The sequence below is a fragment of the Panthera onca genome, chromosome A3 (assembly GCF_046562875.1).
Source record: "Panthera onca isolate mPanOnc1 chromosome A3, mPanOnc1 haplotype 2, whole genome shotgun sequence".
In the NCBI taxonomy this organism is placed as follows: Eukaryota; Metazoa; Chordata; class Mammalia; order Carnivora; family Felidae; genus Panthera; species Panthera onca.
This window is the reverse complement of record NC_138341.1, coordinates 123,671,998-123,699,320: the sequence shown is the minus strand read 5'-3', so window position 1 is coordinate 123,699,320 and position 27,323 is coordinate 123,671,998. Positions and strand designations below refer to the sequence as shown.

Genomic DNA, 27,323 nt, shown 5'->3' with positions numbered 1-27,323 from the left:
CTCTCCTTCTTGTTTACATTTTATTCAACTTTTTGAAATAATCATCCCTACAGTTAAAAACCCCTAAAATCTAAAAAGGTACAATGAAAAGTCTTTCCATCCCTGTCCACCCGCCCAATTTGCATCACTCATACACACACACACACACACACACACACACACACAAACATACACACAAATGTGAACACACACATATAGGTACACACACAATGTACAAAGCCACTGTTATTAGCTTCCAGAGTTACTTTAATTATATACAAGCACCTAGAAACACATTCTCAGTACCCTTTCTCACAAATGGTAACATACTGTACTTACTATTGGCCACCTTGCTTTTTTCAGTAAATAATGTATCTAAAGAACTTCTATATCTATTCACTTTCTTCTTTCTTTATAGCCATACAGTATTCCACTTGATAGATGTATGTAATTTATGGAACTACTCTCACATTGTTGCATATTTGGGTTGTTGCCAATATTTTGCCATTATGCCAATACCAAAAATGAGTAATCTTGAGGCCATCACTTCTCATATAAGCAAATATATCTGTGGGAAATACTTGCAAAAGGGAAATTGCCGGGTTAAAGGTCGGTGCATTTGTAATCTTGATAGATGTTGCCAATTTGCTCTCCACAGGGTTACACCAATTTACTCTGCCTTCAAGCAATGTACAAAGTGCCTCTTTCCCCACAGGGCTACAACAGAGTATATTACCAAATCTTTGGATTTTTGTCAAAGAGGTGGAAAATGGTAGTTTTGTTTCTCTTACGAATTTTAGCATCTTTTCATAAATGTAAGGTCCATTTGCATTTCCTGTTCTGTAAACTATTGGTTCATATCTCCCATTTGTTTTTCTACCAGGGTTTTGAATTGATTCCTGGGAACTCTATATATTTATATTGTGAGTTGAAAATAATTTTGCCCAATTTTTCATTTGTCTTTTGACTTTTTTAGCCATACAAAAGTTGTTTCACATTTTTATTTGTGGTCAAATATTTAAGTCTTTTCTTCTAAGACGTTGAGTCATAGAAATGTCTTTCCCACTCCAAAGCTGTAAAGTATACCTTAAAGGCTTTTTTTCTGGTGCCTTTATGGTTTCCATGAGTACATATAAATCTTTGATTTATTTAAAAGTTATCCTTTGACAGGGAAGAAGCTGTGGATCCAACATCGTTTTTCCCCAGATTCCTGACCTCCATCTCAGAACACTGTGTGTGCCCTAGGCTTCTAAGCCTCCATGTTCTCCTCCTGTTTCTCTGGTCTACTTCTCAACCTATTTCACAGTCTTCTCCTCCACTTTGCTTTCAAATATTGGAGCTCAACATTTAAGACTCATTGGTCCTCTGCTCTTCTCTGTGGTTCTCACTATTCTCTTTCTGTCTTTGCAAATTTGATCCTCACCATGGGCTAAGAACTTCCAAGTTCACTTCCCTAGAAGTTCCAGACTTGCACAGCCTTGGACATCTCCCCTCGGAGGAGCGTCTCAAAAGTAACATGTCCAAGTCTGACCTTGTGAAACCTGCATCTCCCCAGGCCTTCTCCCACTCACAAAAATGCTACCACCATCTGGAAAGTGCACTATGCTTTACTCCTTCATTTCTCTCTCCCTCTAGATCCATCCATTGTCAAGATGTACCAACTTTATTTCCAAAACAGATCCCAGATCCATCCACTTATTTCCATCTCCTCTGCTTCTACCACCATAGAGGACAACACCATCCTTCATTTACCCTCCCATGTGGTCTCTCTGTATCCACTCTTGCCATTGAGAGCTGTTAAAACCACTATTTGATCATGTTATTCAATATCAATCTCTCTTTCTCACTAACAAAGCCCAGTGACTTGCTTTGACTAATAGAATGTGATGAATGTAGTCATGTGCCAATTCTCTCCTCTCTCCTTTCCCTCCCTCTCTCTCTGTGTCACACACACACACACACACACACACACAATGTCCTTTCAATAATTCTTAGCATGAAGTCAGAAATCTTCAGCAGAAGTCATATTTACAGCCATGAGAGTGGAAAATTCTACCTACAGCCAGGAAGGGTGGACTGAAGAGGTGACATTTTCAGCACCCCTGGAAGAACAAATAGGCATTTGTTGGGTGAAAATGGCTAGGAGATTCCTATCAGAATCCATGCATACAAAGGCATAGAGCTATAAATGAGCATGAGAGGTGACCAGAGATTCATCTGTGTAACCAAAGCATTATTTATGATAAGAAAACCATGGAAATAAGTCCCAGCTAGTTTTATGAAACACTGGTAGTTTATATACTATCTTAGGTTAGATTCCCTTGAAGTAGAGACTGAGATGGGGATTCCTATGACACTGGCATTCCTTTTGAGAAGTGACTCAGAGGGGACGGGAGGGAAGCAGGACAGAGCAGGGGAAGGAGCTAGGCAAGGAGGCCATGCCAGCTGAAGGTCCGTGGGGAGTTGTAGAAACTGCTCCCTGCTTGAGATGAGGACCTTCCTGGTCTTCTAGGCCATCCCCCACACCCCTCCCCGTTCACAGTTCCCATCTGGCAGAGGCCAATTCTCCAGAGAAGGGGCAGCTGTGAATAGTTACCAGCCAGCATTCACAACAGCTGGGTGAGGGGTGCCCCAGCCTGGTGACGGGAATCCACAACGCTCACACTGGGTACTTATAACACCCTCGGAGGCAGAAGTTACTTCTCCCATTTGACAGAAAGCTGACACAGCTTGCATAGGGTTAGAGTGGGCATCTGGCTGGGATGTCCAAGAGCTGGCTTTGAATCTAGGTCTGCTGAGCCCACGGCCCAGTTCTTTTCCTCTTCACCCTCATCCCAGGAAGAGGGAGACTCTTCCCAGCATCACATAACCAGGAAACATTATCCTTGTAACTCCTGACCAGGGTCTGCTCTCAACAGGGAGAAAAGCTGATCTCTACCAGGCCTTCCCCTCCCAGAAGCTGCTGATGAGCCAGAGCCAGGCCTGAGAAGTGCATCTCGATCTCAGACCACCCAGGCAGGTCTGGTGCAAAAGAAACACAGGGTCCAGGGAGGGGGAAAGGGGATACTGCATGAAAGCTAAGGCAGCCAGGCAGGAGTTTTGTGGAAACTTGCAAAAACCAAACAACAAAGGATCCATTTGCAAAAGAAACTTCGAGCCCCTAAGAGCTGGTTTGAAAATTTTTAAAGGGGGCACAGCTGGCTGATATATACCCCATAGGAACCTGTGTCTCCAATCAAGTTTCTAAATAAAGAAGATGGTGTTTCAGGAAAAGGTTACATTAAAGAGCAGGTTTTTTAACATGACGAAATTGTACGTTTGCTCAGAAAGCAAACGTCTCCCAGAAATGGCTTCCTGCCTATATCCAGAGCTTTGCACATAAGTGCCCAATAAACATTTGCTGAATAGGTGAAACTTACATTTAACTGTATTTATAAAATGCATTTTATGCCATTTAGAGTGTTGGTACTCTGAATCCGCTATTGGCGAGGAGACTCTCATTTTGCCCACATGTTTATGTCAGTCCCCCCATGACTAGGACCATATAATTCCTGCCGTTGGTGAGTACCACACCATGACAGGGTGTTCATGTATATATGAGAGTGTGTGGGTTCAGGAAAGCACTCCAGGGAAAAGACTGGATGAAAAAATTAAGAAGTAGGGGTCCTGGAGCCCCACCAAGACACTGCGGGCTGCATGTCCTGAAGGGGCCTGCTGTTCTCCAGTAAAATCAGCACGAACGACATACCATGTTCCTTGTAGGTGGTAGTTTGTTAAAAGACCATGATACTTTTCAGCGCCTCCCATCAAACAGATGGGATCTATTTCACCATTCCTTGAGTCTAGACTGGCTTTCTGACTTGCTTTGACCAATAGAATGCGCTAGATAGAAGTAGTCATGTGCCAGTTCCAAGCCTAGACCTCAAAAGGTCTGGCAGCTTCTGCTCTTGCTGCTCTGGGAACCCTTCTCCAACCACATGAACAACCTCAGGCTAGCCTGCCAGGGGGTGTGGAAGAGAAGTGAGTCTCCACACCAACCAGCCCACAGCTGACCTGGCAGCTTACAGCTGCCACTTACATGGGTCCTAGCCATGACCGGAAGAGCCATCCAGCTGAACCCAACCAACTGCCAACCCCTGGAACTATGAGCTAGACAAATGTTTGTTATTTTAAGATGCTGAGTTTTGACATGCTTTTTTTTTTTAATTTTTTTAATGTTTATTTATTTTTGAGAGAGAAAGAGAGAGACAGATAGAACATGAGCAGGGGAGGGGCAGAGAGAGAGGGAAACAGAATCTGAAGCAGACTCCAGGCTCTGAGCTGTCAGCACGGAGCCTGGCGTGGGGCTTGAATCCACGAACTGAGAGATCATGACCTGAGTCAAAGTCGGACGCTCAACTGGAGGCACCCCAATTTTGACATGTTTCTTATGCAGCAAAAGCCAACTGGCACAGTGTAAGAGTCTAGACTATAATTGCTAATCTGTTCACATCCAGGTTGGCTCATGGCACCAGGGGTACTTAGTTAATCACGGGGAATCCTGATGTTTTCTTTATAAAGTGCTAAGTTAAGGAGACTCTGAGTGACAGCACACGAGACTTAAAGGGATCCTTGGGGAATCCAACTACCTCATTTCACTGTCAGGGAAATTTAAGTCCAGAAAAGAGAAGGGGCCATATTTACCCATTACGCAAACCTTTCCTGAGTGCCTTCTACGTGCCAGGCTTTGTAACACATTGAGGGACACAACAGTGAATGACAGACTGGATCCTGCCCTCATGGAGGGCACAGTCTAATGTGGAAATCAGATATTTACCAAGTCGTCACACAGATAAGATAAGCAGGCCATCATAAACAATGACAAATGCTATGAATTAACAGCACATGGTGCCACGAGAGAGAATCAAGGGGATGGGACCTAATCTGGATTTCAGGGTCACCAACAGCTTTCCGAGAAAGTGACATTTAGGCTGAAGCAAGTTGGTGGCAGGCGTTGAGTGGGAACAGAGTGTTCCACAGACACAGCAAAGTGATGTGTGGAGCTTTGAGCCCCAGCTGTCCCACTCCCTGGATGAGCCAGTCAATATCCTGAGGCTCAGCTTCCTCATCTATAAAATGGGATTAATGGCAACCTAGTAGTTCTCAAGACTGTTGTGAAATAACTAAGGAAAAGGCTTTGCAACCATGAGATGCTGGGTAGGCAGGTGAGGGTGCAGCTGTTAACAGCTTGTTGGGGCATAATTTGCCCTGCGTCTCCTCTCCAAAGGACTGCACTCCCCTGCCCAAGCCTGGAGCAGACACGGAGCCCCACCTTCCGTTCTCACGGGGGTTATAGAGCCAACACTCTCCATCAGGGTTTGAGCCACACCGATCCCACCATGCTATGGCTCTGAGAGCCAGGGCTCAGCGTGTTAGCAAGATGCACCTGAAACACTGTGAAAGGGCTCAGATAAGATGTTCAGGAGGAAGCTCTGCTCTTTTGAGACAACCATGTTTCCAAGCTGATTATGGACAATTAAATGACTTCAGTGGTCTCTTCCAAAATGAGCATTTCCAGGACCTGGAGTCTTGCCCAGCAGAGTGTCTTTTAGGTTGGCACGAGTCAGTGCAATATAAAAGCTCTGCAGCAGCACTGTGATGCTCATGTGCTCACAGGCCAAAGAAGGGGCATGGCACGGTGGCCCCAGCACGCACACCTGCCATGGCAGGGGAGGGGGTTGCAGCACCCTGCAGCGGAGCTGAGAGTATCTTCCCTGACTGGCAGTGCGCCCCTAAGGGCAACAGGTCAATGCCTTACTCATCTGAGTCTGCCACTGGGCCTGTCACATAGGAGGGCACATAAATGTTTGTGAACTAATAGCATTCTGGCTCCCCAGCTAGAAAATGTGGGCCCAGCCACCCAATTTGGACTGCCACAACCATCACTGCTGCACAGAGGATGGAGGTCAGCTCCAGGGACAGGCTTGTCCTTCAGCTTGCCAAGTTCCTCTGCACCCTGAGCTGCTGCCACACTGCAGGCACCACTGCCTTAAGGAGCCATCCTCCAGGTTGCCACAGTCTGCAGTGAGGACCTCCCCAGCATCCCAGTCTGCAGTGAGGACCCTCCCCTGTATCCCAGTCTGCAGTGAGGACCCTCCCCAGCATCCCAGCCTGCAGTGAGGACCTCCCCAGCATCCAATCTTGCAGTGAATACCCTGCCTGGTGTCCCAGCCTGCAGTGAGGACCCTCCCCAACATCCCAGCCTCCAGTGAGAACCCTCCCTCGCATCCCAGTCTACAATGAGGACCACACCCCCAACATTCCAATCTGTAGTGAGGACCCTCCCTGTATCCCAGTGTGCAGTGAGGACCCTCCCCAGCATCTCAGCCTGCAGTTAGAACCTCCCCAGCATTCCAGGCTGCAGTGAGGATGCTCCCAGATGAAAGAAAATTTAACTTCTGGAGACCAGACTCAGTGGAAATTCATATTCTAGCTGGCATCTGGGACTCCCAGAGGGCTAGGGACCAGGACAGCCTTGCCTAAGGATGACTCCGTTTCCTTCAAGAGCAGGGAGGACTGCAGAGGAAGTCTCTGCTCTCCTCCCTGTGTACCACACCCCACGATCCGCCCCCCAGTGGCACTAGACAACTCTAGGTGGGCAGGAGAACTCTGTGTGCCTTTTCATGGGTGTGTGTGCCTATGTGCCAGTGTATGTCCCATGGGTGCTGCGTCGCAGCAAGAGGCCTCACTACAGCTGAAAATTTCTCCTCTGTGCACCGGGAATGTGGGTCACACCTTTTGAGTTTTACCAAGTTTTCAAAGGTGCTCACTTTAAGCCAACAGTAGCCAGGTCAGTGATCTATAGAAAATACTGTAGTCCCAGTTGGACTGTCCCTTTTAAGGGGACTCTTGATATTAATCATTGTGAGAGAGGACAGTAGTGGGCTATGCCCCGCTGCTCTGCACCATCCCAGCCCCACCCTGGAGCAGCTGAGCTCCAGCCAGCTCCAGGCTGGACCCCCACACAGGGAGGGTGGAGCACCCACCTGGCTGGTCGATAGCAGCTCTGGGTTCCCGTCACTCATCCCCACGTAGGCACTGTCACCATCAAACTGGAACAGAGAAAGAGAGAGAAGCGGGTCTGAGTAAAGTTTTCAAGAAGGCCCCTGGAGAAGCCCAAGTAGGTCAGGGGACTGAATACACTGAGGGGCAAGGTCTGTCTGTGGGGCCTAGAGAAGCAAAGTTCCAGCCCAAGATGCTCAAATCCCATTTCAGCAGGATTCCCTCTGGGGTGAAACGAGCAGCCCCTGTCCTGTGGCCCCTGTGGGCTTGGATTAGCACCATTAATCACAGTTAGGATGAAGAGAGGAAAACCCTTCTGCCCTGTCCATAGATGCAGCAGCTGTTCCTTGTCAGATACTGAGCTCCCCTTCCCTCGAAGTATGCAAATATCTCTCTTGGTCAAAATGACATCAGACTATCAGCTAGAGCTAGAATTCCACATGATGGAGAGAGGCTGAGGTCTTCAGAGCCCTTGGGGGTCATGACACTTCCCCCAGACATGCCCTCCAGGTCGTACCATCCTAAGAAGCTTTGCCCCCCCTCACATTTGCCCTTCAGGCCACCCGTGTTCACACGCAAGAGAGGACTGTGGTAGAGACCACACATAGAAACTGTAATCCTGTGTTCTGAGAAGCTGCCAACTCTGGATTCAGGAAGATCTCCCTGCAGTAGGAGGAAGATATAGTGGGAGAAGTGTGGGCTTTGGGGCCACTGGCTGTTTCCCCTGATGCGTGATCTTGAGTAGGGGTCTGAACTTCTGAGGTCCCTCATGTGTTTAATGAGGATAATGACAGTAGTCTCCTCTCCATGGGGTGCTTCACGGAAACATGTGGAGCACTTAGCTCATTTCCAGTAAGTTCTCTTCCATTGAGATAGGTGTCTTGGATCAGGTTCCCTAAATTTAGAGCCTAAGACCAGGATTCAAATGCATGTGATTTTTGAGAAGTGCTCTTTAGGAAACTATGAGGGAGGGAAGGAAGCAGGACAGGGCAGTGGAAGTAGCTAAGCAAAGATACAATCTCAGCTGGAGGCCTGCTGTAGCCTGATCCCAGGGGGGGCTGTGGGGCATGAATTGCACCACGGAGTTAAGTCAGTCACTGGCTGTGGGCTGCCCTTAGGGGATAGGGGAAGGCATAATCTTCTGAACAGGGCAGCCCCCATTTGGCCAAGGACAGTTCCCCAGAGAATTGTGCCAGCTGTGAGCCATTTGCAGCCAGTGTTCCTGGCAGATGGGAGATTGCTGTGCAGGCTAGTAAAGGGATCCTGTGTTCTGGGTGGGGCCCCAATGGCAGCTGGCCATTTTATTTTAATTGAAAATTTAATTGTTTTATTAGGTTATATTCACATGGTTCAAAATTTCCAAAGCACAAAAAGCAACAGAGTGAAAAGTCTGCTTCCCACCCCACCTCCCAGCCATCCAACGCTCCTCTCCAGAGGCTACCACTGTACCTACAAGCTTCCTTTATATCCTTTCAGAGATGGTCCACATATATACATGTTAGAGCAGTTTCTTTCACATAAATGGCAACATACTATACACACTGTTTTGCACCTCATTTTTATCCTAGCAACACATCTTGGGAACTCGTTTATATCAGAACATAATTCTGTCTTCCGGTACCTAGTATTCCATAGTAGGGATGTAACAGATATATTTAACTAGGTGAGCTCACGGGCAATTGAGCTGTTTCTAGTCTTTCCCTATTCCAGCAGTGCGCTCACGAATCATTTCGCATGGGTGTGAGTTTATCTGTAGGATTAGTTTGAATAATAATAACAGGTCCAACTGTGTGTGCATTTGTAATTTTGATAGGCATCGCCAAGCACCTTCATGGAGACTGTAAAAATCGACCCTCCCACAATCGCGCACAAGACGTCTGGACCCTTGTCACTCAGAGAGGCCTTCCTCAACAACTGGCTCTGATGCCAGTCTCCTACCTGTGTGGGTCCTGCGAGCGCACCAGCACTATCCTTCCCAATTCCCTTGCCCTGCTCTACCTCATTCTTTGCTCCATAGACCCTTTTACTTTCTAGCGTTCTATATCATTTACTTATTTACCATGCTCGTGGCTTATAGTAGATTCCCCCTATTAAAACTGAGGCTCTCAAAGGTCAGGGATCTTAGTCTTGCTACCTCCTAAGCACCTAGAATAGTGCCTGGCACAAAGCAGAAAGTCAATTATTGCTTGTTGAATGAATGAATGAATGAATGAAGCAACCACTGCACCATTCATATTGTCTTTTCCTAGTGCAGTCTCCCCATCGAGGCAGTAGGATTAATGACTATTCCCAAATGTCTTCCCGGCATAGGGATGGGCAGAGTCCCTCAGTGACTGCAGGATTAACAGAAGAAAAGGCTGCAGCATCCCTAGAGCCCCAAATGCAGGGCTCCATCCACCACATTGCACCTTGAGCTCACACTTCAAGGCCCTGCTCAGAAATCACCTCCTCAGGAGGCCTGCCATGCTCTCGCCTCCTCTGGCTGTCTCTCTTACAATACAGATTGTCTCCACATCTGTCTTCCGCCCCAGAGTGGGAGCAGCATGGAGGCTAGGACTGTGTCCGGTCATCTCCAAACCCCCAAGCACCTGGAACAGGCTGGCATCAGAAGGGACTAAGCTCTTGGGTACTTTCTGATGTGTCACCATGGCCATTTGTTACTTTGATAAAAGTAGAACGTTTTTAAAAACCACACGTAATTTGTAAGTATGTCCTAAAAGAAAGAATGACTAGAAATGGAGGGGGACTAGAGTTTAATCAGATATCTGAAACATTTATAAAGCAACAGTAATCAAACAGTATGGCAGAGGTTAAAAATACAGGAACATGTATCAAAGAAGCAAGGGAAAGCTGTCCCCCCAAAGCCCGAGAAACAGCCCAGTTATTAACTGCTGACTACAACGGAATCACCGCAAAAGGAGGAACCCGTCTGCTCTCCCCAATGCACACAACAGGCGCTCAACAAATATTTGGTTAATGAATGAATATGCTTGGCACTGAGCAAAATACTTTCCATAAAAGATCTTATTCCATCCTCAGAACAACCCAGTGAAAGCAGGTATTATTTTCCCTGTTTAAAACCAAGGAAACAGGTTGGAAGGATTAGCAGCTGCCTCAAAATTGCACACTTAGTGACAAGCTGGGCTTCACAGCTTCTTGACAGCTTCTTCACAGCTTCTTGTCTGCTTCTTTGGTTTGGTTTCTCCCACTAGGCTGGAAGCTCCTCAAGAGGGGGGATCAAGGCTTTGCTGCACCCTACTATGGAACCAATCATTAGCCTGGGCCTGGCACCTACTAGGTGGCACACAATAAGTATGTGTTAGTGGTTCAGGGAGGGAGGCATTATCTGCAGTGAGCCGTGGGGAATGGCTCTGGGGACATGAGGAGAGAAAACCCTGGGTTTTGATGTGTGTATGCTGGAGGATGCAAGGGGGTTGGCCCGTGGACCACATCAGGTCACCAGAGCCTGCCTCTAGGGGGTTATTCATTCACTCGTTTATTCACCCAAGAAAGAGCTGCCCCACACCAAAGTAAAGCTTGCTTCTTGCTTTCAAGGGACCTGAGAAGTTGGCAGAGGTTCCCAAGGCAGGGCCTGGGTCAGCCTCTGGTTACTGCCAGGTGTCTTGCAGGTGCACTGGGAGCACACTGCGCTTGGGACCTGGCTACTGAGCAGCCAAGAACCCGAGGTGGGGGTGGAAGGCCCCCCCCCCCCGGCCTTCCAGTGTTCTACCATGCCAGACTTCTTGCAAGGAGGAGGAAGGAGAGAGGATGATCCCGAGGGTCCCAGGCTTCCTCTGGCTTGACCCTCAAGGTCCTATGGCCTGGGGCTTACCTCCTCAGCCCTTTTGGGGAGGTTGCTTTCTGGGGGAAAGAAGCCAAGGGGAGAAGTCAAAGGGCAAAGCAGGGCTACTTCCTCCTCTGTGTGCACAAGATCATGAATGCCCATATCGACAGCCACCACACAGCAAATGCTGAGTGTGTATGTGGACACAAGTGAACACAATGGACGCAGCGTGCCCAAGCATGGTGACCACATACACACCACAAACCAGTGGGGGAACCATGTCACACACAACACAGCATTCAAGAATGCATTTGGTCACACACGTACCACATCCATGGATAACACAAACCAACACAAAGGCGTCTACGGCACAAGCATGAGACTCTTTACATGACTGAACCACAATGCCCACAGGATGCACACACGGACAAGAAACGTTGCCCAGATGTATATAAATATACATTCACCTGCAGCTGTATAAATAGAACTCCATAAATGTGCACACAAACATATAAGGCATAAGCATGTAGACACATACACAAAGCAAAGACACACAAGAACTTAAATTCTGTGCATATTTCACAGTCTATCAGTCCCTCAGCCAAAAATATTTTTTTCACACCACACAGCCTTCTGTATGCTTTAAAATCGGGGAGTGGGGGAATGCAGGGGAAACAAGGGCCTAAGAATTTCCACGAAACGCCAGGAGAACATCCTCTCACCACTGACTGGAATAGATTAATTTTCCCCATTTCATATTCTAATTATAATTCCTTTTCCCATCGCCATCTTCAGTCCTCATTACAGCTGGAAGATTGTTCTGTAAAAGCCAGACCTTCATCTTCTCTTCCCAAGAGTTTTGTCATGGAAATGAGTTTTGGAATCTGAAAGGACCCACATTTTTGCAAATATCGAATGTGTGGGGATAACCCTTTCATGACGGCCACCAGGGACTCTGCTCACAGAGGCTTCTAAAGAGTCTGTATCTCCCCCCACGCCATGTGGTCCCTGGGCAAGAGGGGTTCCTGGGCTCCTATTCAACAGCTCTCCCAACCTAGATCCCATTTTTATCTTTAAGGACACTTAGCAAATAGGCAGCCAAGGTGAAAGTTGGGAGCCCTGATCTTAGAGTCAGATGATGCCAGCTCCATCAGCACTACCCTGAGCAAGCGCCCTAGCTGCTCTGTGCCTCAGTTTCCTCATTCCTATGACCCACAGAGTCATTGATTCATATTAGCTGTAAATTAAATACCTGTGGGATGGACAAATGAGATAACTGGATGGATAAATGGATGGGAGAAGTGAGGGAGTGAAGGATAAGATGGATGGATGGATGGATGGATGGATGGATGGATGGATGGCTGGCTGGCTGATAGATAGTATAGGTCAGCACAGTCTAATAGGAATATAATGCAAGTCACAAATGCAAGTTACATTATATCATTTTAAATTTTCTAGCGGTCACAGTTAAAAAAGCAAATACAAGCAAGGGAAATTAATTTTAATGACATGTTTATTTAACCCAATATTTTTACCATACTATGATTACAACGTGTGATCAACATAAAAATTGTGAATGAGATGGTGTACAGTCTTTTTTTTTTTTTTTTTTTGGTACTGTCTTTGAAATCTGGTGTGTATTTTACATTATAGCACCTCTCAGTTTAGACTTAGTCACACTTCAAGTGTTCAAAAGTCACGTGTGGCTGGTGGTTGACATAGTGAAAAAAGAAGGAAATAGTTGTAATGGGTAAAATGAGTGGATGGATGGTGGGTAGGTATATAGGTGGGTCGGTGGGAGGGAGGGATTGATGGATGGGTGGATGACAGGTGCGTAGAGAAAATAAGTGGTTTGGAGGAATGAATGGAATCGATGGGCCAGTAGGTGGATAAACAGATGACTCAGTGACTGGATAGCAGATTTAGAAGACAGGACATGCGGGAGGGTAGGAAGGATGGATGGATGCATGGAATTTGTGATGAGATGGGATGCTGGGGTGAGAATGAAGAGGTAGGTGTATGAGAAGATGCTTGGAATGGTGGGTGAGACAGAGAGATGGGTGGGATGCCCGGTTTGATGGAATGGGTTGAATGGGTGAGTGAGATGGATACGTGGGTGGATAACTGTATCTGGTATTTCCTTCTCACTGGAGCCACACTTTCTCTGGACAATGTCATGGCTTCTTAGGGTTATAACACAGCACTGACTCTCAAATGCTTATCTTCAGCCAAGTTACCTCCAGATTCTGACATACAGTCTCCCTCTGGACATCTGGTCCATGAGCATCTCAAATTCCACACACCCCACACTGAACTCATGACATGGGCATGAACCTGCTCTTTCTCCAAGTGGTCTGCCACCATGAGAGAAGATGTCACCCTCTGCATAGGACACAGGCAGTACCTCCAGGATGACTCTGGACCCTGTCACTCCTATGTCCCCCTAATCCAAACACCCACAGTGTCTTTGTGCTCAGCTACCCCCACTCCCAATCCACCCTCCACCCTGGCTATCACTAGTGATCACTTCAGTGCTCAGATCAAAACCCTGCAGTGACACCACATCATTAGCTGTGCCATACAGGACCCTCCATGACAACTGCCCCTGAGCCTCAGCTCCCACAGTGTTCCCTAAAGCTTGCAGGAACCTCCAGAGCCTCTGACTTTACACATATTGTCCCATAGACAGTGTGGAGCATCCCCCTCCTCCCCTTCTCTACCCACTGAAATCCAACTCTCCCTAGGTCTTTTGTTTCTGGCTGTGCGCTCCACCCTTAGTGGTCTTGCTTGCTTCTGTAGACTTGCATTCTTGGGCCCAACCGTAAAGCCTCCATCTCAAGTTGCTCTGGTCTTAATTCAACTTCTACATGTAGTGTGGTACACTGGGCAACAGCATGGATTCCTGAATTGGAGTTTTACTTCCACCAGTAACCAGTTGTGTGTGACCTTGGATTTAAACTATCATTGCTATTATGTGCTAAACTCCTATCCCTATGTCAGCCACAACCCCCTCCATCTAGTACAGGACCATGTCTCCTATGTCACTGAGGCTGTTAGCTACCCCTTCAAATCTCTCCCCTCCCCGACACTGTTGACAGCTCACCCATCCTGACCTCCTTCCTTTCTGTCTGAAAAGGTGAAGTATCTCCATCTTGTTCAAGGTCAACTCATTCACCTCGACCCCACCCTCCCATGTCTTCCCCTCATTCACTCTTACTCTCTGTCCTGGGTCTAGGATCTAATTTAAATACGCAGAAGCAAAATGAAATCAGTTCATGCCCTTGTATATCATATATTAAGCACCCAGAATGTACCAAGTAATAAACTCCCAACCACTGAGTATTTACAATAAATAAAACTTGTCACAAGGCACAGAAATGTAAAAGCAAAGGGATTCTGAGGTTACAGAGGGGGCAACTGCTGTTTATTGAACAACGTCTAGAGAGTGTATACTATGTGCCCAACATAGTAGTGACACACAAGGCACCCGGTAATGATTCTGACACAGTCCCTGCCCTCAAGGAGTCCCCAGTTCTATGGAGAAGTTTCAAAGAATAAAATGTTCCCATTCTCCAAATGTGAGAAAGACACGCGGTTCTGGTCCTAAGATGGGAATAAGTAACTATACAAACTTGTTTGAAGCCTGTCCCAATTGGTCAGTGACAGCTTCTCATTCACCCAGCCTCTGAAAGTCTTTAATCCTCTGAAAGACTGGCAATCAATGCCAGTCTTACTCCAATAGCCACACGTCCACCTCTAGGGCTCAGCTAGTCCCAGAACCTCCTGCTTATGAAAGTCCCTCTACTCTAGGACTCTGTGCTTCCCCGGAGCCCTACAAAGCTCAGCTCATGCTTGATTTGGAGAGACTAACATTGCAAAGTACGGCAATGAGTTTTCAGCACTCCAGATATCAAGTAATGGCTTCTTCTTTGATGAATGTGACAATGGCAGGATAAGGTTATCACAGGGGAGCGGAAGCAAGGAAGAAGGCCTCTCAAGAGAGGCGTCCTGAAAAGGTAACTTGGAAGCTCCATGACAGATGACACACAGGAGCTGGCGAGGCAAAGAGCAGGGAACACGGCATCCGAGGCTGCTGCGAGCTCAGGCCCGTGAGCACCTACCAGACCTCATTTGAGAGCTGTGCCTGGTCATCGCTGGAACCCTCCCAGAAATGCCAGGGCTGCATGACCAGCCCTGTCGTAGAGATGACCAAGGCAGGGCTCAGGGTGGCTGGAGAGCTTGCCCAAACCCACCCAGCCAGTTATGAACCTGGCCTTGACTCCAGGTACCAAAGCAATAGTTGTTCTATAGAAGCTCTTCCCCCTGCTCCCCACTCCCACACAGAGACACAGATCAAAGACCAAGGATGCACAGCCCCCAGCACAGCCCGTAGCAGACAGGGAGAGATGCACCTCACAGAGATCTAAAGAGGAAACAATCAAAGCAGCTTATACTGCACCTGCCTGCCCCCACGTCGGGCCGTGAGAACATTCCTTCTACACAGATAAAACACGGCTCAAAAGCTAGAGGCAGCGAATGTGGCAGCTGCACCCTGGGCCTGCCGAGAGTGCGGTTTTACGTGGCAGAATCACAGAGAGATGCACATCAGGACCAGGGAGACAGGAGGGAGGGGCAGAGAGGCACAGGGCAGATGGAAGGGGGCCAGCGATAGAGCCTCGGGCGCAAATGCACTTAGAGAAGCATGATAGTGTTGTGGTTACAAACATGGGCCCTGGTGCCGGGCTGCCCAGGTCCAAATCTCAGCCTTGCTCTTCAAGCTGTGTGACTTTTTAACTAACTTACTGTGTCTCAGTTTCCTCATCTGGAAAATGGGTATGACTATCATTTTGATTGAATAAGTCAATATACAAAAGTACACAGAACATTGCCCGGTACACAGAAAGAACTCAATAATTGTCAGCTATTACTTATATTTAATCCTCAGAACAACCCTGGGAGGTCGTTGTAACTACCTCTATTCCATAGGTGAGGAAACAGTGGGGCTACATGCAAACCTCTGAGGTCTCAAACATGGGAAAGCCCCCTAATGCCTCTACCTGCCATACATAATTTGAAATAAAATTTGTAAACTAAAATCTCTAAGACAGTCTGAGAGCTGATTCTTTTCCATGATGATGACTTTCATGCTTTGTTTCTAAATATCAAGTATCATTTCTCTCCAAAAAAAGTTTTTCTCCTTACTGGTGTACCTACATTGCTGGGCATAGTGCACATTCCTATTCTGCCCAGAGAAATCCAGCACTATGACTGGCTGAGAGGTTAGGGGATCTGCCCAAGGCCACACGGCCAGGATATGGCAGAGCTGAGTCTGTAGTCCAGGCTGCTGATCCCCTAAAAGCCTATATTGGCTTCCCAGCCCCACCGTTTCCCAGCTGTGTGAACCAGAGCACAACTCTGGGCCTGGGGCCTCATCTACCAGTGAGGGGAAACAATGCCCAGTGGGGCTGGGAGCAGGCTTGTGAGCAAGCCCAGAGCTGTGGCTACTGCAGGCCCCTCCTCCCCACTGCTGACAAGAGTTGGTGTGGATGGTGCTTCCTGGTTCAGTCTTAATATACATTGAGAGGTAGCATAAAAAGACAGTGATCACTACAACTCCCGTGGTGGGGTTACCTGGCACCTGCCACCTCTGGGAGATAGAAGTCAGTGTCCCCATTTTACAGATGGAGAAGCAGACCCTTCTCAACTGGCTCTAGCCATTCTCCATCTAGACCTGTGCTGTCCAGTATGGTGGCCACCAGCCACATTTGGCCCCTGAGCACTTGGAACACGGCTAGTCCAAATTAAGATGTGTGTTAGTGTAAAACACACACCAGTCTCAAAGATTTAGAACAACAACAAAAGAATGTAAAATGCCTCATCAATATGTTTCTATTGATTACGTGCTGAAATGATAACACTCTGGATGTATGAAGCTACCTAAAATATATTGTTAAAATTGATTTTACCTGTTTCTCTTTACTTTTTTTATATGTTTATTTTTGAGAGAGAGAGAGAGAGGCAGAGAGAGGGGGACAGAGGATCTGAAGTAGGCTCCACACTGACAGTAGACAGTCTGATGCAGGGCTTGAACTCACAAACCATGAGATCGTAACCTGAGCTGAAGCCGGATACTTAACTGACTGAGCCACCCAGGCGTCCCCCGTTTTTCCTTTTTTCAATGTGGCTACTAGAGAATTAAAATTACAAATGTGGTTTGCATGACATTTCTGCGGGACGGCACTGCTTGAGATGCAGCCACTCTCTGCTGTAGACCCAGAACCTTGGGGATAGAAGAGTGCACATCACCAATAGCTGAGTTCTCTGTGATAGATATGGGGAAACTGAGGCGCACAGAGAGTGACTTAAGGCAAGAGTTTGGGACAGAGGCACACCACTCATATTTTACTTGAGTTCTAGGTACTGGGTTACAGCAGAGAATAAAACATGGGGCAACCCCCCGGCCCAGGGGTGATGTGGTGGGGGTGCAGCATTCCTTGCTCGGCCAAGCCCTCACAGGCCGGGGCAGCTGGACTCGGCACCAACCCTCCTCTCCGCACAGTCGGTTCTGATCACAGTGCTCAGAGACTGCAGGCAGGAAGACACACGGGAGCTCCCGCTCCAGCCCGGAGCAGAACCACCTCAAAGACCCCTGCTGAGTCCCACACAGGCCATCAGCCAGCTGTGGCTGCCAGGAGAGCCGGATGGACAGGGCAGCCCAGCGGGCACAGCATGGCTGCCTGGTGGGCCGGTGGTGGCTTCCACACCATCCGAGCTACCGCAGATTTATGGCAAAAATTATCCTCTCTCTCAGCTCCATTTAAAGCCATTTGGAGCTCGCTCCCATCCCCGATTATAAATCTAATTGCACATTCCAAACAGACAAGCGCTCATTAAGCTTTAATTATGCACATGTTGTTTTCAACAAACATTTTCATTTGGCCGCTGAGAGGGGGAATGTTTCCGAGGGGACTGCAGACGCTGCCTGTGGCTGGAGAGAGCAGGCTGGGAAGTGGGTCAGGGTGTGGTCACATAAGGCTGTCCAAGAGCAGGGCAAGGACCCCATCAGATCTGGCTCAGACTTGGAGGGCCTCCCACCGGGCTTCTGTGGCAGGAGATGCCGGTGTGCGTGTTCTCAGCTGGTCCCACCTGCACCCCTCGTGTGCCCACAGTCTCCTCTCAGCTGGCGCCAGTGGGCCTCTCTGGGGTGGGAGGAGGGAAGACAGGGACCTGAACTCCCAGCTCAGAGCCGCATACCCTCCCCAACCCAGAACTGGTGTCTTCAAAGCCTCCGCTCGGCCCTGCCCACGCTGCAGTGGAGCCATCTTTCTCCAGCACAATCTTCCCTTCCCTCATCCGCTCACTCATTTCTTCTATAACTATTCCCCGAGCAGCGACCTGAGCTGGCAGTGAGGGACAAGAGTAGGTCAGGAGAGATAAGGCCCCTGTCTGGTTCTGCCCAAGACCCTCTCCTTCAAGTCCCATCCTCCCCACTGGGGCAAAGTCTTTGAAAGCACTTGAAAACCTGCCCCCTGCCAACCCAACCTTGCTGGTGGCCTCCTGGCCCTCATTGGGGCTCCTCCCCTGCTCTGCCTTTCCAGGAGGTCTCTCACACACACACCCAGGCTCTGCACTCCCCCCACCCCAGCCCCAAACCTCTCTTCCCTTCCCTTTCTTTGCAGTTAACTCCCACTCACTCCATGCCGCCCTGTCCAGGAAGCCCCCAAAGAGACTGGCTGCCCTCTGCTTGGGGCACCATAAAAGCATTTATTGGACCATAACACCATACTCGACTATGTCATGTCTGACTCCTAAGACCAGCCTGTCCCACTTTTTCCCAAAGCACTATCTCCTCTGGGGGGAAAAGGAGAGGCACCTGTTCGCTGTGTGGCTTCCAACAATACCTTCCTCTCTCTGAGCCTCACTTTCCTTTTTTGTACATAAAGGGTTTGAATGGGTGAGGCTCTGTGGGTCCCTTAAACAGTTTGGTTGGTTTTAACTTTGGTGGTTTGTCCCAGAGTTAGACCTTCCTCTTCTGCCAGAAGAGGGTCCTGAAATCACCAACCTACCTTCAAACGTTCCACCAGGACCCTACAGAGCAGGGGAAGTTTGCCAAGGCAGGTCAATGGTGCACACAAAGATGTGGGGGGACAGGGATGGTGCAGAAACCCCAAAGCTGTTCCTCAAAGACCTTCTGGAAATGCAAGCAAGTGACATAAATGTGTTTTAAAATGGATGTCAAGATCCATTCAACATCTGGTGGTTACCTGTGGTTTTAGGGCAGGGTCCTGGGAATAGACCTTGAGAGTGAAGGTAGGAGTTTCACTGGGGGGCACCACAGGAAAGGCAGGGAGGCAGGACTGGGCAAAGGGACAAGTTGAACTGTGATAAAGTCACATCAGAGGCAGCAGCCTGTCCACAGGAGAGCTCTGGAGCTGGAGAAGCTCAACAGGAAAGCTATATTCCCAGGTGAGCCAGCCTCGGGACTCAGGCTGCCCCAGGGGAGGGGGAGAAGCTTGGGAAAGGCCCCCTCCTTCCACAAAGGCAGTACCCAGAGAGGCGACAGCAGCCACCACTCTCAACGGCCAGCAGAATGAGTGTCTCAGTTGAGGAGGGACATGGGTGACTTAGGATAATGTCTGCTACCACTAAGAGCGTTTATTTATTGGGGTACCTGGGTGGCTCAGTCGGTTGAGTGTCCCACTTTGGCTCATGTCATGATCTCGCGGTCCGTAAGTTCAAGCCCCACGTCAGGCTCTGTGCTGACAGCTCGGAGCCTGGAGCCTGCTTCAGATTCTGTCTCCCTCTCTCTCTGCAACCCCCCCACCCCCACCCACTCATGCTCTGTCTCTCTCTCTGTCAAAAATAAACATTAAAAACATTTTTTAAAAACAGAGCACTTATTTATTTTAACTAATTTGTGCAACATTTACACAGTGCTTGCAGAAGCCAGGCACTCCTTTAATTGATTTGTAAATTTTGACTCACACCATCTTCTCAAGGCTCCCATTTTACAGATGAGATGACTGAGGTTCAGTGAGGGTAAGTGGCTTGCCCTAGGCCATACAGCCGGTAGGTGGTAGAATCAGGACTCAAACCCAGAAAGTCCACCTCCAGGGCCGATGCTCTAACAGTTAGGCTGCTCCATTTTTGTGGTATTGCCCTGCTATGCTGCAAGGGCAGAGCTGGCCAATCCCAGTCTCCTCCCCAGAGGCTGGGTTGTGGTCAGCGGTCTAGAGCCTCAGGTTGCCAGTACTGCCAGTATTCGTGCTTGACAATTATCTTTCCTCCGAGCGGTTGGGAACAAGTCCCAAAACTGATCCTTGCCAAAGACAATTAACCAGAGGCCACATGAGCGTGTGTTGGGCGGGACTGGGGCATGGAGTGGGGGGTGGGGCGAGCAAGTGCCTGAGACAATGAGCAGCAGATGATTTGGGAGATATTTTCTCCCCGGCTCTACAAAACAAGCCCTCAATCATGCCACAAAGGGCTTGCATTGTTGGAGGGGAAATATGTCTCAACGACAGCATCGAATTGTGGGACGGTTAAAAAAAAAGGAAGAAAAGAAAAAAAAATCTTTTGAAATAGTAATTTGACCTAGAAAGGTTTTCTAGGTCACCTGAACTTGGCATTTATGCATCTAACCCCAAAACCTAACACAGACAAAGTACCAAGTTCACTTCCTTCTGTCAGTACCAGATAAAACAGGAAATGATATTTGTAAACACTGCTGCTTCATTTTTTAAGGGCCGTCTTAAAACCAGCCTTTGGACTTGGGAGCTGAGAACACTGGTGCGGTGCAGCTCTGGAAGCCTGCAGCCCTGAGTTCACTCACTCCCAGGCTCGCACTCAGCCAAGTGGCCCTGTGGCCAAGGGAAGGACCTCACCTGTCAGAGCCTCAGGCTTCTCCCCCATAAAACAGGACTAGAGCTGGCAGATTGGGAGGGCAGCCTGGCCGCGTGAGGGCACACCAAGGTGCCCTAGAAGGCTGCATTCCCACCCCCATCCCTCTGCTCTTGACAACTGAACCCTTATACACCAAGTCTGGGTTCTCCTGAGGTCCCTGAAGCACAGAGGCCAGGAGGGCAATGGAGGACCTGTGTCCTAACAGACCTTTTCTCCCCAGAAAAGAGAAAGAGAGGGCAACCCAAACTCCAAGGCACAGCATATGCCAGTGAGTTCTTCTAATTCATCATCACTTTATAGCCACCCAGTTTAAGATAAATCAGGGGCCTCAGAGACCTTCTCCTTATCTCATGGAGAAACCTGAGGCCAGAGCTAGTAGATGGCCTACAGTTATTGGCAACAGCGTGCTGAGGGTTACAACCACTACGTTACTAGGTCCCCTGAGCCTGTGCCTCCAAAAGAAGCCAGAGTTAGCCCGGTTGTCCTCAAAGCTGAAGGTCATGGGGATTATCCTGCCTTCCCCAATCCCTGATCTGAGTACCTATGATGTACCTGACCATGGGCCAGGCTCTGAGGACTAGACACAAAAATGATCCCTGGGGATGGTTGGGGTCCATAGGGAGTGCAGGCACCAGCACTGATGATGGGGGAGTGGGGGTGACAAGGCACTAGATTGAGACAGGCCAGGTAAGAGCAGTTGACACACACCTGTCAGACAGAGGGACCACAGTGAGCAAAGGCAAGGCAGCTGGGAGGGGTATACATGAATGATGGGAGGCGGGAGGGTGTCTATAAATCACTGAGGTGGGCTGCAGTGCGGGGGGGGGGGGGCAGGAGGAATCAGCATTCACTGAAAAAAACAGGGAGAGTTTGCAGCAATATTCCTAAATGAAGACTAATGGATAGGGGTCTCACTTGGCCAGAGACTAAAACTTTCTGTGAAGCCACAACCAAAGGAGAATGATAATGATGCCAAAGAAGAACTTTAAATCAGTGCAACAGAAGAGAAAGTGCAGAATCAGACCCAACTCTGTATGAAAATGTATGATGGGGATGCTTGGGTGGCTTAGTCAGTTAAGCATCTGACTTCAGCTCAGGTCATGATCTCATGGTTTGTGAGTTCGAGCCCCGCATCGGGCTCTGTGCTAACAGCTCAGAGCCTAGAGCCTGGTTCAGATTCTGTGTCCCCCTCTCTCTCTCTCTGTCCCTCCCCAGCTTGGGCTCTCTCTCTCTCTCTCTCAAAAATAAATAAATAAACATTAAAATAAAAAAGAAAATGTATGGTGAAAGAGGGCACTCACAATGTCAGGTGCCATGTGACATGCCTTGCCATACGATATTTCACTCAAGCTTATGAGGGAGATATTATCCCACTTTACAGAGGAGAAAATTAATGGTAAAATTGAAGCAACAAAGGTCACACAGCTAGAAAATGGCAAGACCAGCATCTTAACTCTGCCAAAGTTCACCCTCATAACAACTATTCTATTTTGTCTCTCCTTTTGGAGACAAAGAGACAAAGACCAATTATTTAAAAAACAGAATGGGGATAACAGGGCTATCCTGTTCCTATTTAGGAACACTTAACTAGATACCCACTGCAAGCCACCCACCAAAATGTACTCTAAACAGATTAAAGAGTTAAATATAAAAAGTCACGTTATAGGGAAATAATCAGAAAACAGAACAGAATGCTTATCAGATCTATGGCACCAAGATAACTTCCTCAGCCCTTGAAGCAATCACAGAGGAAGGGAGATTGACAGATTCAAATATATATGCATTAATATCTTCTGTAGAAGGAAGCATAATAAAACCAAAATGAAAAGGACATCAGACTAAGAAAATATCAGCACCAACTACGAGACAGTTAATACATAAGACGTAGAAACATATCAGTCAAATTAAAGAGACAGCAAGATGCTGATAAACAAAAGGACACAGGACACAAACAGGAAAGTCATGCAAGAAACAAATATATAGGGAAACCGTACACTTGATTCGATGATGACAGGAGAAAAATACACACGAAACACACCTACTATAATGAAAGGGATATTTCATGCCACTGCTGACATGGAAAACAGTTTCCAGCCTACTGGAAAGCAATATGGCACCCACCCCCAAGGCAGACAGCCAGCCAGAAGCAAGGTAGATGAAAACCCAAGACCCCCGTCTCCTGCCTTAGGAGTCACCCTGTCAATACACTGCCTATTTGTCTCAAGTACATCCAGTCTTGCTTAAAACAGTCTTCTGTCCTAAGGGCTGGAGATGGTACCAGCGATGGATGGGACCCAGTCTCTGTCCTCCTGAGCTTGTGGTGTACTGAGGGGAATGGGACCAGGTACTGTAACGTGGGTGGTGAGTGTATGGGGAGCCAGAGTTCACAGGAGCCTAGAGATGGGCCGTGTGAGAAGACTTCATGAAGGAGATGGCTTCTAAGTAGACCCACCTGCAGCATGAGCATAACTGACCAGGTGACGAGAGAAGGTACCAATGGAAGGGAGAGGGCATGGGAACAGCACTCACCAAGACCTGGGGGCTGGAGAGGGGGCCCATTCACTGAACAGAGAGGCAGTGAGAGCCGAGATGCAAGGCAAACAGGACCTTATCATGATAGGGCTTTCAGGGCTACACCAAGGAGTTGGACGCCCAGAATGAAGCTGCATTTTACTTTACTTTACCTTACTTTACTTTATTCTACTTTTGGCAGTGGCAGGGGGGTGGGGGCTGCATTTTAGAAGCTGGCCTCTGGCTTCAGGATGGAGAATGGGTTGGAAAAGGTAAGACTGGAACCTGTCCAGGAAGCCAAGCAGAAGCTGCTGCAGTGATTGGGCGAGGGTGGGGAGGACCAGGAAGTAGGACTCTGAACAGAGCCTGGGCAGAGAAGAAACATTCGATAAAGCAATAAGAAGTAAAACAGTGTGGCAGTGATTCAAAGAGAGACATTTATGTTGATGGCTAGAAAGGGAAGCGGGGCTGGAGCCAGAATAAAACCACGGCAGTCCCTGGTATGTTTTCCAAGCTACAGAACCGAGAGTCTCAGAGATGAATGAAAACTGCCAAGAGCAAGGGATCACCCAGGAGTCAGAAAGGGGGTGACTCACGCAGTTCGCAAACCCTAATTTCCTCTCTTTGGTCACACACTTCCTTCTGATTTCTTTTTCTGATGATTCATAAGAAAAAAAATTCTCCTTTTAAATTCAAACCAAAAAAGCTCGAGCACCTGAGCTCACCCTGCCCAAGCCATAACCTCTGCCCCTGAGCAAACAAAACCCAACATAACCCCAGACAGCTAAAAAGACACTGGCCACCAAGAAACCGAGAGGAAACAAGAGGTTTCTGGCTATGCAACAGCTGTCACAGGCCCCCCGACCCTTCCGGGCCCCAAGAGGGTCTTCAGTATCAGCTCGCACACACGGATCCAAGCCCCTGAGCCAGACTCATGGGATTCCAGAATTCAGAATGTGTTCTGATTTCCAAAAAGGAAGTGAAAATCCCACAAATTACATAGTAGCCAGAGTGGGGTCCGGGGCCACACCTGCAATAAAACACATTCATATCCTGTGAATATCCACACAAGGATTAAGTAAAAATTATGAAGAGTTTTGTGTCAGTTCAGATCAGGTTCTGGGGTCAAATGAGTTCACAGCATATTTACAAACCAGTATTTGTTGGTGGAGCTTTTTGGATTTCAGATAAGGGACTTTAGAGCTGAACCAAGCACTGGGCACACAGGTGATAGGACCTTGTTGACAGACCATCCCTCTGTGTTCCCATTTTACAGAAGAGATAAGTGAGGCTCAGAAAGGGTAAAGGAAAGTGCTCAAGATCTCACAGCTATTAGGTGGCTGAGCTGAGATTCGAGCCCAGACCTGACATCTTTCCACATATATTCATGGATTCTCCAGGCAGCTGAAATGCCAGGTAGAGCATCTTATGGGGAATATGGTGGCATTGGGAGTGAGTCAAGACCAGGTGCAGCAGGAATCATGGTGCTACCCACCCCCCTCCCAGGGGTCCCCGTAAGGCATTTGCCTTCTCGGGCAGGTCCAGAGGCACGCAGCCATCCAGGCCACACAGGCCTAGAGCTCCCCGCATCCTCCACAGACATGATCCCAGCCCCCACAGACCTTAGAGCCTACTGGGGAAGGCAGGCAACAAACAAGCAAACACACAAACATGGGCACAACTGTGATAAAATGCTGTGAAGCAACCCCTTGTTTGCAGAGATAGAAGACAACAAGGAACAACTTGAAAAGATCTCTCTCTAGAGATAACAGTTAAACTGGGGGAGCCCTAGGGGCTCAAAAAGTACTGTAGGCAGAGGGATTACCAAGGGCAAAGTCCTTGAGGTCAGCAAGCAGAAAGCTGTCACATGGGGGAGAAATAATGTGGCTAGAGCACAGGGGAGGGACAAGGTTGAGATCAGAGCGGTCGGCAGGAGCCAAAGCATATGAAAACCTGGGGCCATAGTAGGGATTTGGATTTTATCCCAAATGGGAAGACCCTGGAGAGTCCTTGCAAAGGAGTAGCATGCTCTGATTTACATTTTAGAAGATGACTCAGGCTGTCATATGGAGGATGGATTCTGTGAAACTCCCTTCCATGAGTCTCAATTTTTTCACCTACATAATGGGTTCATGAGAAACCTCATGAAAAGCACAGCCAAGAGTGTCTGGCATATAGTTGACTCTTAGAACAAAGACTGAATTTTCCCACCTAGTCACAAACCAGGAGAACCCCGTCTTAAATCATCAATAAGTCACTCCCTTGATTAAAGTCCTTCAAAGGCTCCCACCTCTTTTCTTTGGTCCCAATGTTCTGCTTGACCTGATTCCTGCCACTTTCTCTAGCCCCATCCCTTGCCATCTCCCACTGGACCTCTCCTCTCCTGCCGGCTGACCCACTCCTGGAAAGGCCCTTTCCCTAAAGCACGAGGTCTCCTTCACACTGGCCCAGCTGTCAATCTCCCTTTCCTTCCTACAAACATTTGATGAGCCATTTGATGAGCCATTTGATGACCTCAGACCAGCCCTGTCTCAAACATTGAGAGGCTCAAAAAGTGGCTAGAGATATCTATGCAAGCACACATGTGTGTTCATACATGTGAGTGTGCATGTGAAATAAGAATCCAAACAAATCCAGCCCGACCCCCTTCTGATGGCTGGGCTGGTTCTTATCCCCTCACTCATGCATCCATTTCCTGAAATAATACTTATTAAGTATCTACTTGGGGTCCAGGCACTATTCTAAGACCAAAGATCCCTGGAGCCTGCCTCTTGCATTGAAGACAAAAAGCAAACATTAAATATGGTAACTAAGTCACTTCCACAGTATGTTAGAAGGTTCAAGAATTAGGGAAGGAAGGAAAAGGTGAGCAGGTGAGATGAATCAGGAATGCCTGGATGGAGGCTATGTGAGTTTAAGGAGGGTGGCCATGGTGGGCCTCACTAAGAAAGGGGCAGTTGGGCAAACTGAAAGGAGGTAAGGGACTAAGTCAGGCGAGTAAATGGGGGAGAAACCACCTGTGCAAAAGCCCGAAGGTGGGACTGTATGGGTGAAGACCAGTAAGGTAAGCAAAGCGAGCAAGGAGGCAGCGGGGAGAGATGCCAGAGAGGCAACAGAGAGTGGAGTGCACCCCACAGATGGCACTGAGATTACTCCTCCCCAGAGAGAGGAAGCCAGCACTTTTTTCCTCGGCCTTATCTGATGGCTGTGGTCAGAGGAGCCAGTAAGGGCAGGCGTGAGGCCTGCAATAGCTCGGTACATCGGAGGAGCCTCGGTGGGGCCTCAGAGCAGCTGACATCCGCTTGGCCTGCGGCTTCTTCCTGTGGCTTCTGCATCTCAGGTTGCCTGAATGGGTGCTATTTTTGCTCCTGTTTGAGGTTCTGTGCAGGGCTCCTCTGTGCACGGTACTGGGGGCCGCTGGGCCTGGCCCCTCTTTGGGTTTGCTCTGTTCAGAGCAAAGTAGGGGAGCCATTTAAATGTTCTAAGTGCCTTTGGGGACATTTACAGTCCAGCAGGCGGGAAATAACAGGAAATTTGTTGTAAGTGTCATCGTGTCCATCCTCATGACCCTCCAAGATCAGAGAGGTTAGATGGTTTCTCCAAGGTAACAAAGCCAAATCAAACCACAGGCTGAGGATCTAATCCAGTCTGCCTAGGTCTGAAGGCCCTTAATTTGCAAGGAGTTCTTTGCATTTACACCTAAATTAATGTTTCCTAAGCAGATACTCTGTGTTGCATCACCTTCCAGAGGGTGTGAGGATAAAATGCATCATACCCAGCTTCAGTCCCCCAGAGCATCAGAGCACTGATGAGGAGGATTACAATGGGGTGGGGGCAGGGAAGGGTCCCTGGCCCAGACTGTTGGGGGTGGGAGAAATGAGCAATCAGAGCAGGCTTCTGGAAAGCAGTGATGCCACAACTCTGTCTGCAATAATGAGCAGAAGTTCAAGGGGTAGAGGAAACATTCTGGACAAAAAGGTCTGCATGTATAAATCCAGAAGCATGACAGCTTGGTTAGTGGGGGAGGGGGCTTCAGGAAGCTGTACAGCAGCAATGATTCTGCTTGGGAGGGAGGAGGCAGAAGCTAGCTTGCTGACTGCAAAAA

At 48.3% G+C, this 27,323-nt stretch overlaps 1 protein-coding gene across 5 annotated transcripts in view; it reads right to left on the bottom strand.

Annotated features, from left to right (window-relative positions):
- The window catches only part of TOX2 (TOX high mobility group box family member 2), a 134,844-nt gene that overhangs the window by 76,518 nt on the left and 31,003 nt on the right, over positions 1-27,323 (bottom strand). For 4 of the 5 annotated variants that reach the window (XM_060618365.3, XM_060618378.3, XM_060618351.3 and 1 more), the window contains exon 2: positions 7,005-7,070. The exons of the other annotated variant lie outside the window; for it this stretch is intronic. In XM_060618365.3, the coding sequence (XP_060474348.1) occupies positions 7,005-7,070 (66 nt within the window). The remainder of the gene's footprint in view (positions 1-7,004; positions 7,071-27,323) is intronic. 5 annotated transcript variants of the gene reach the window in all.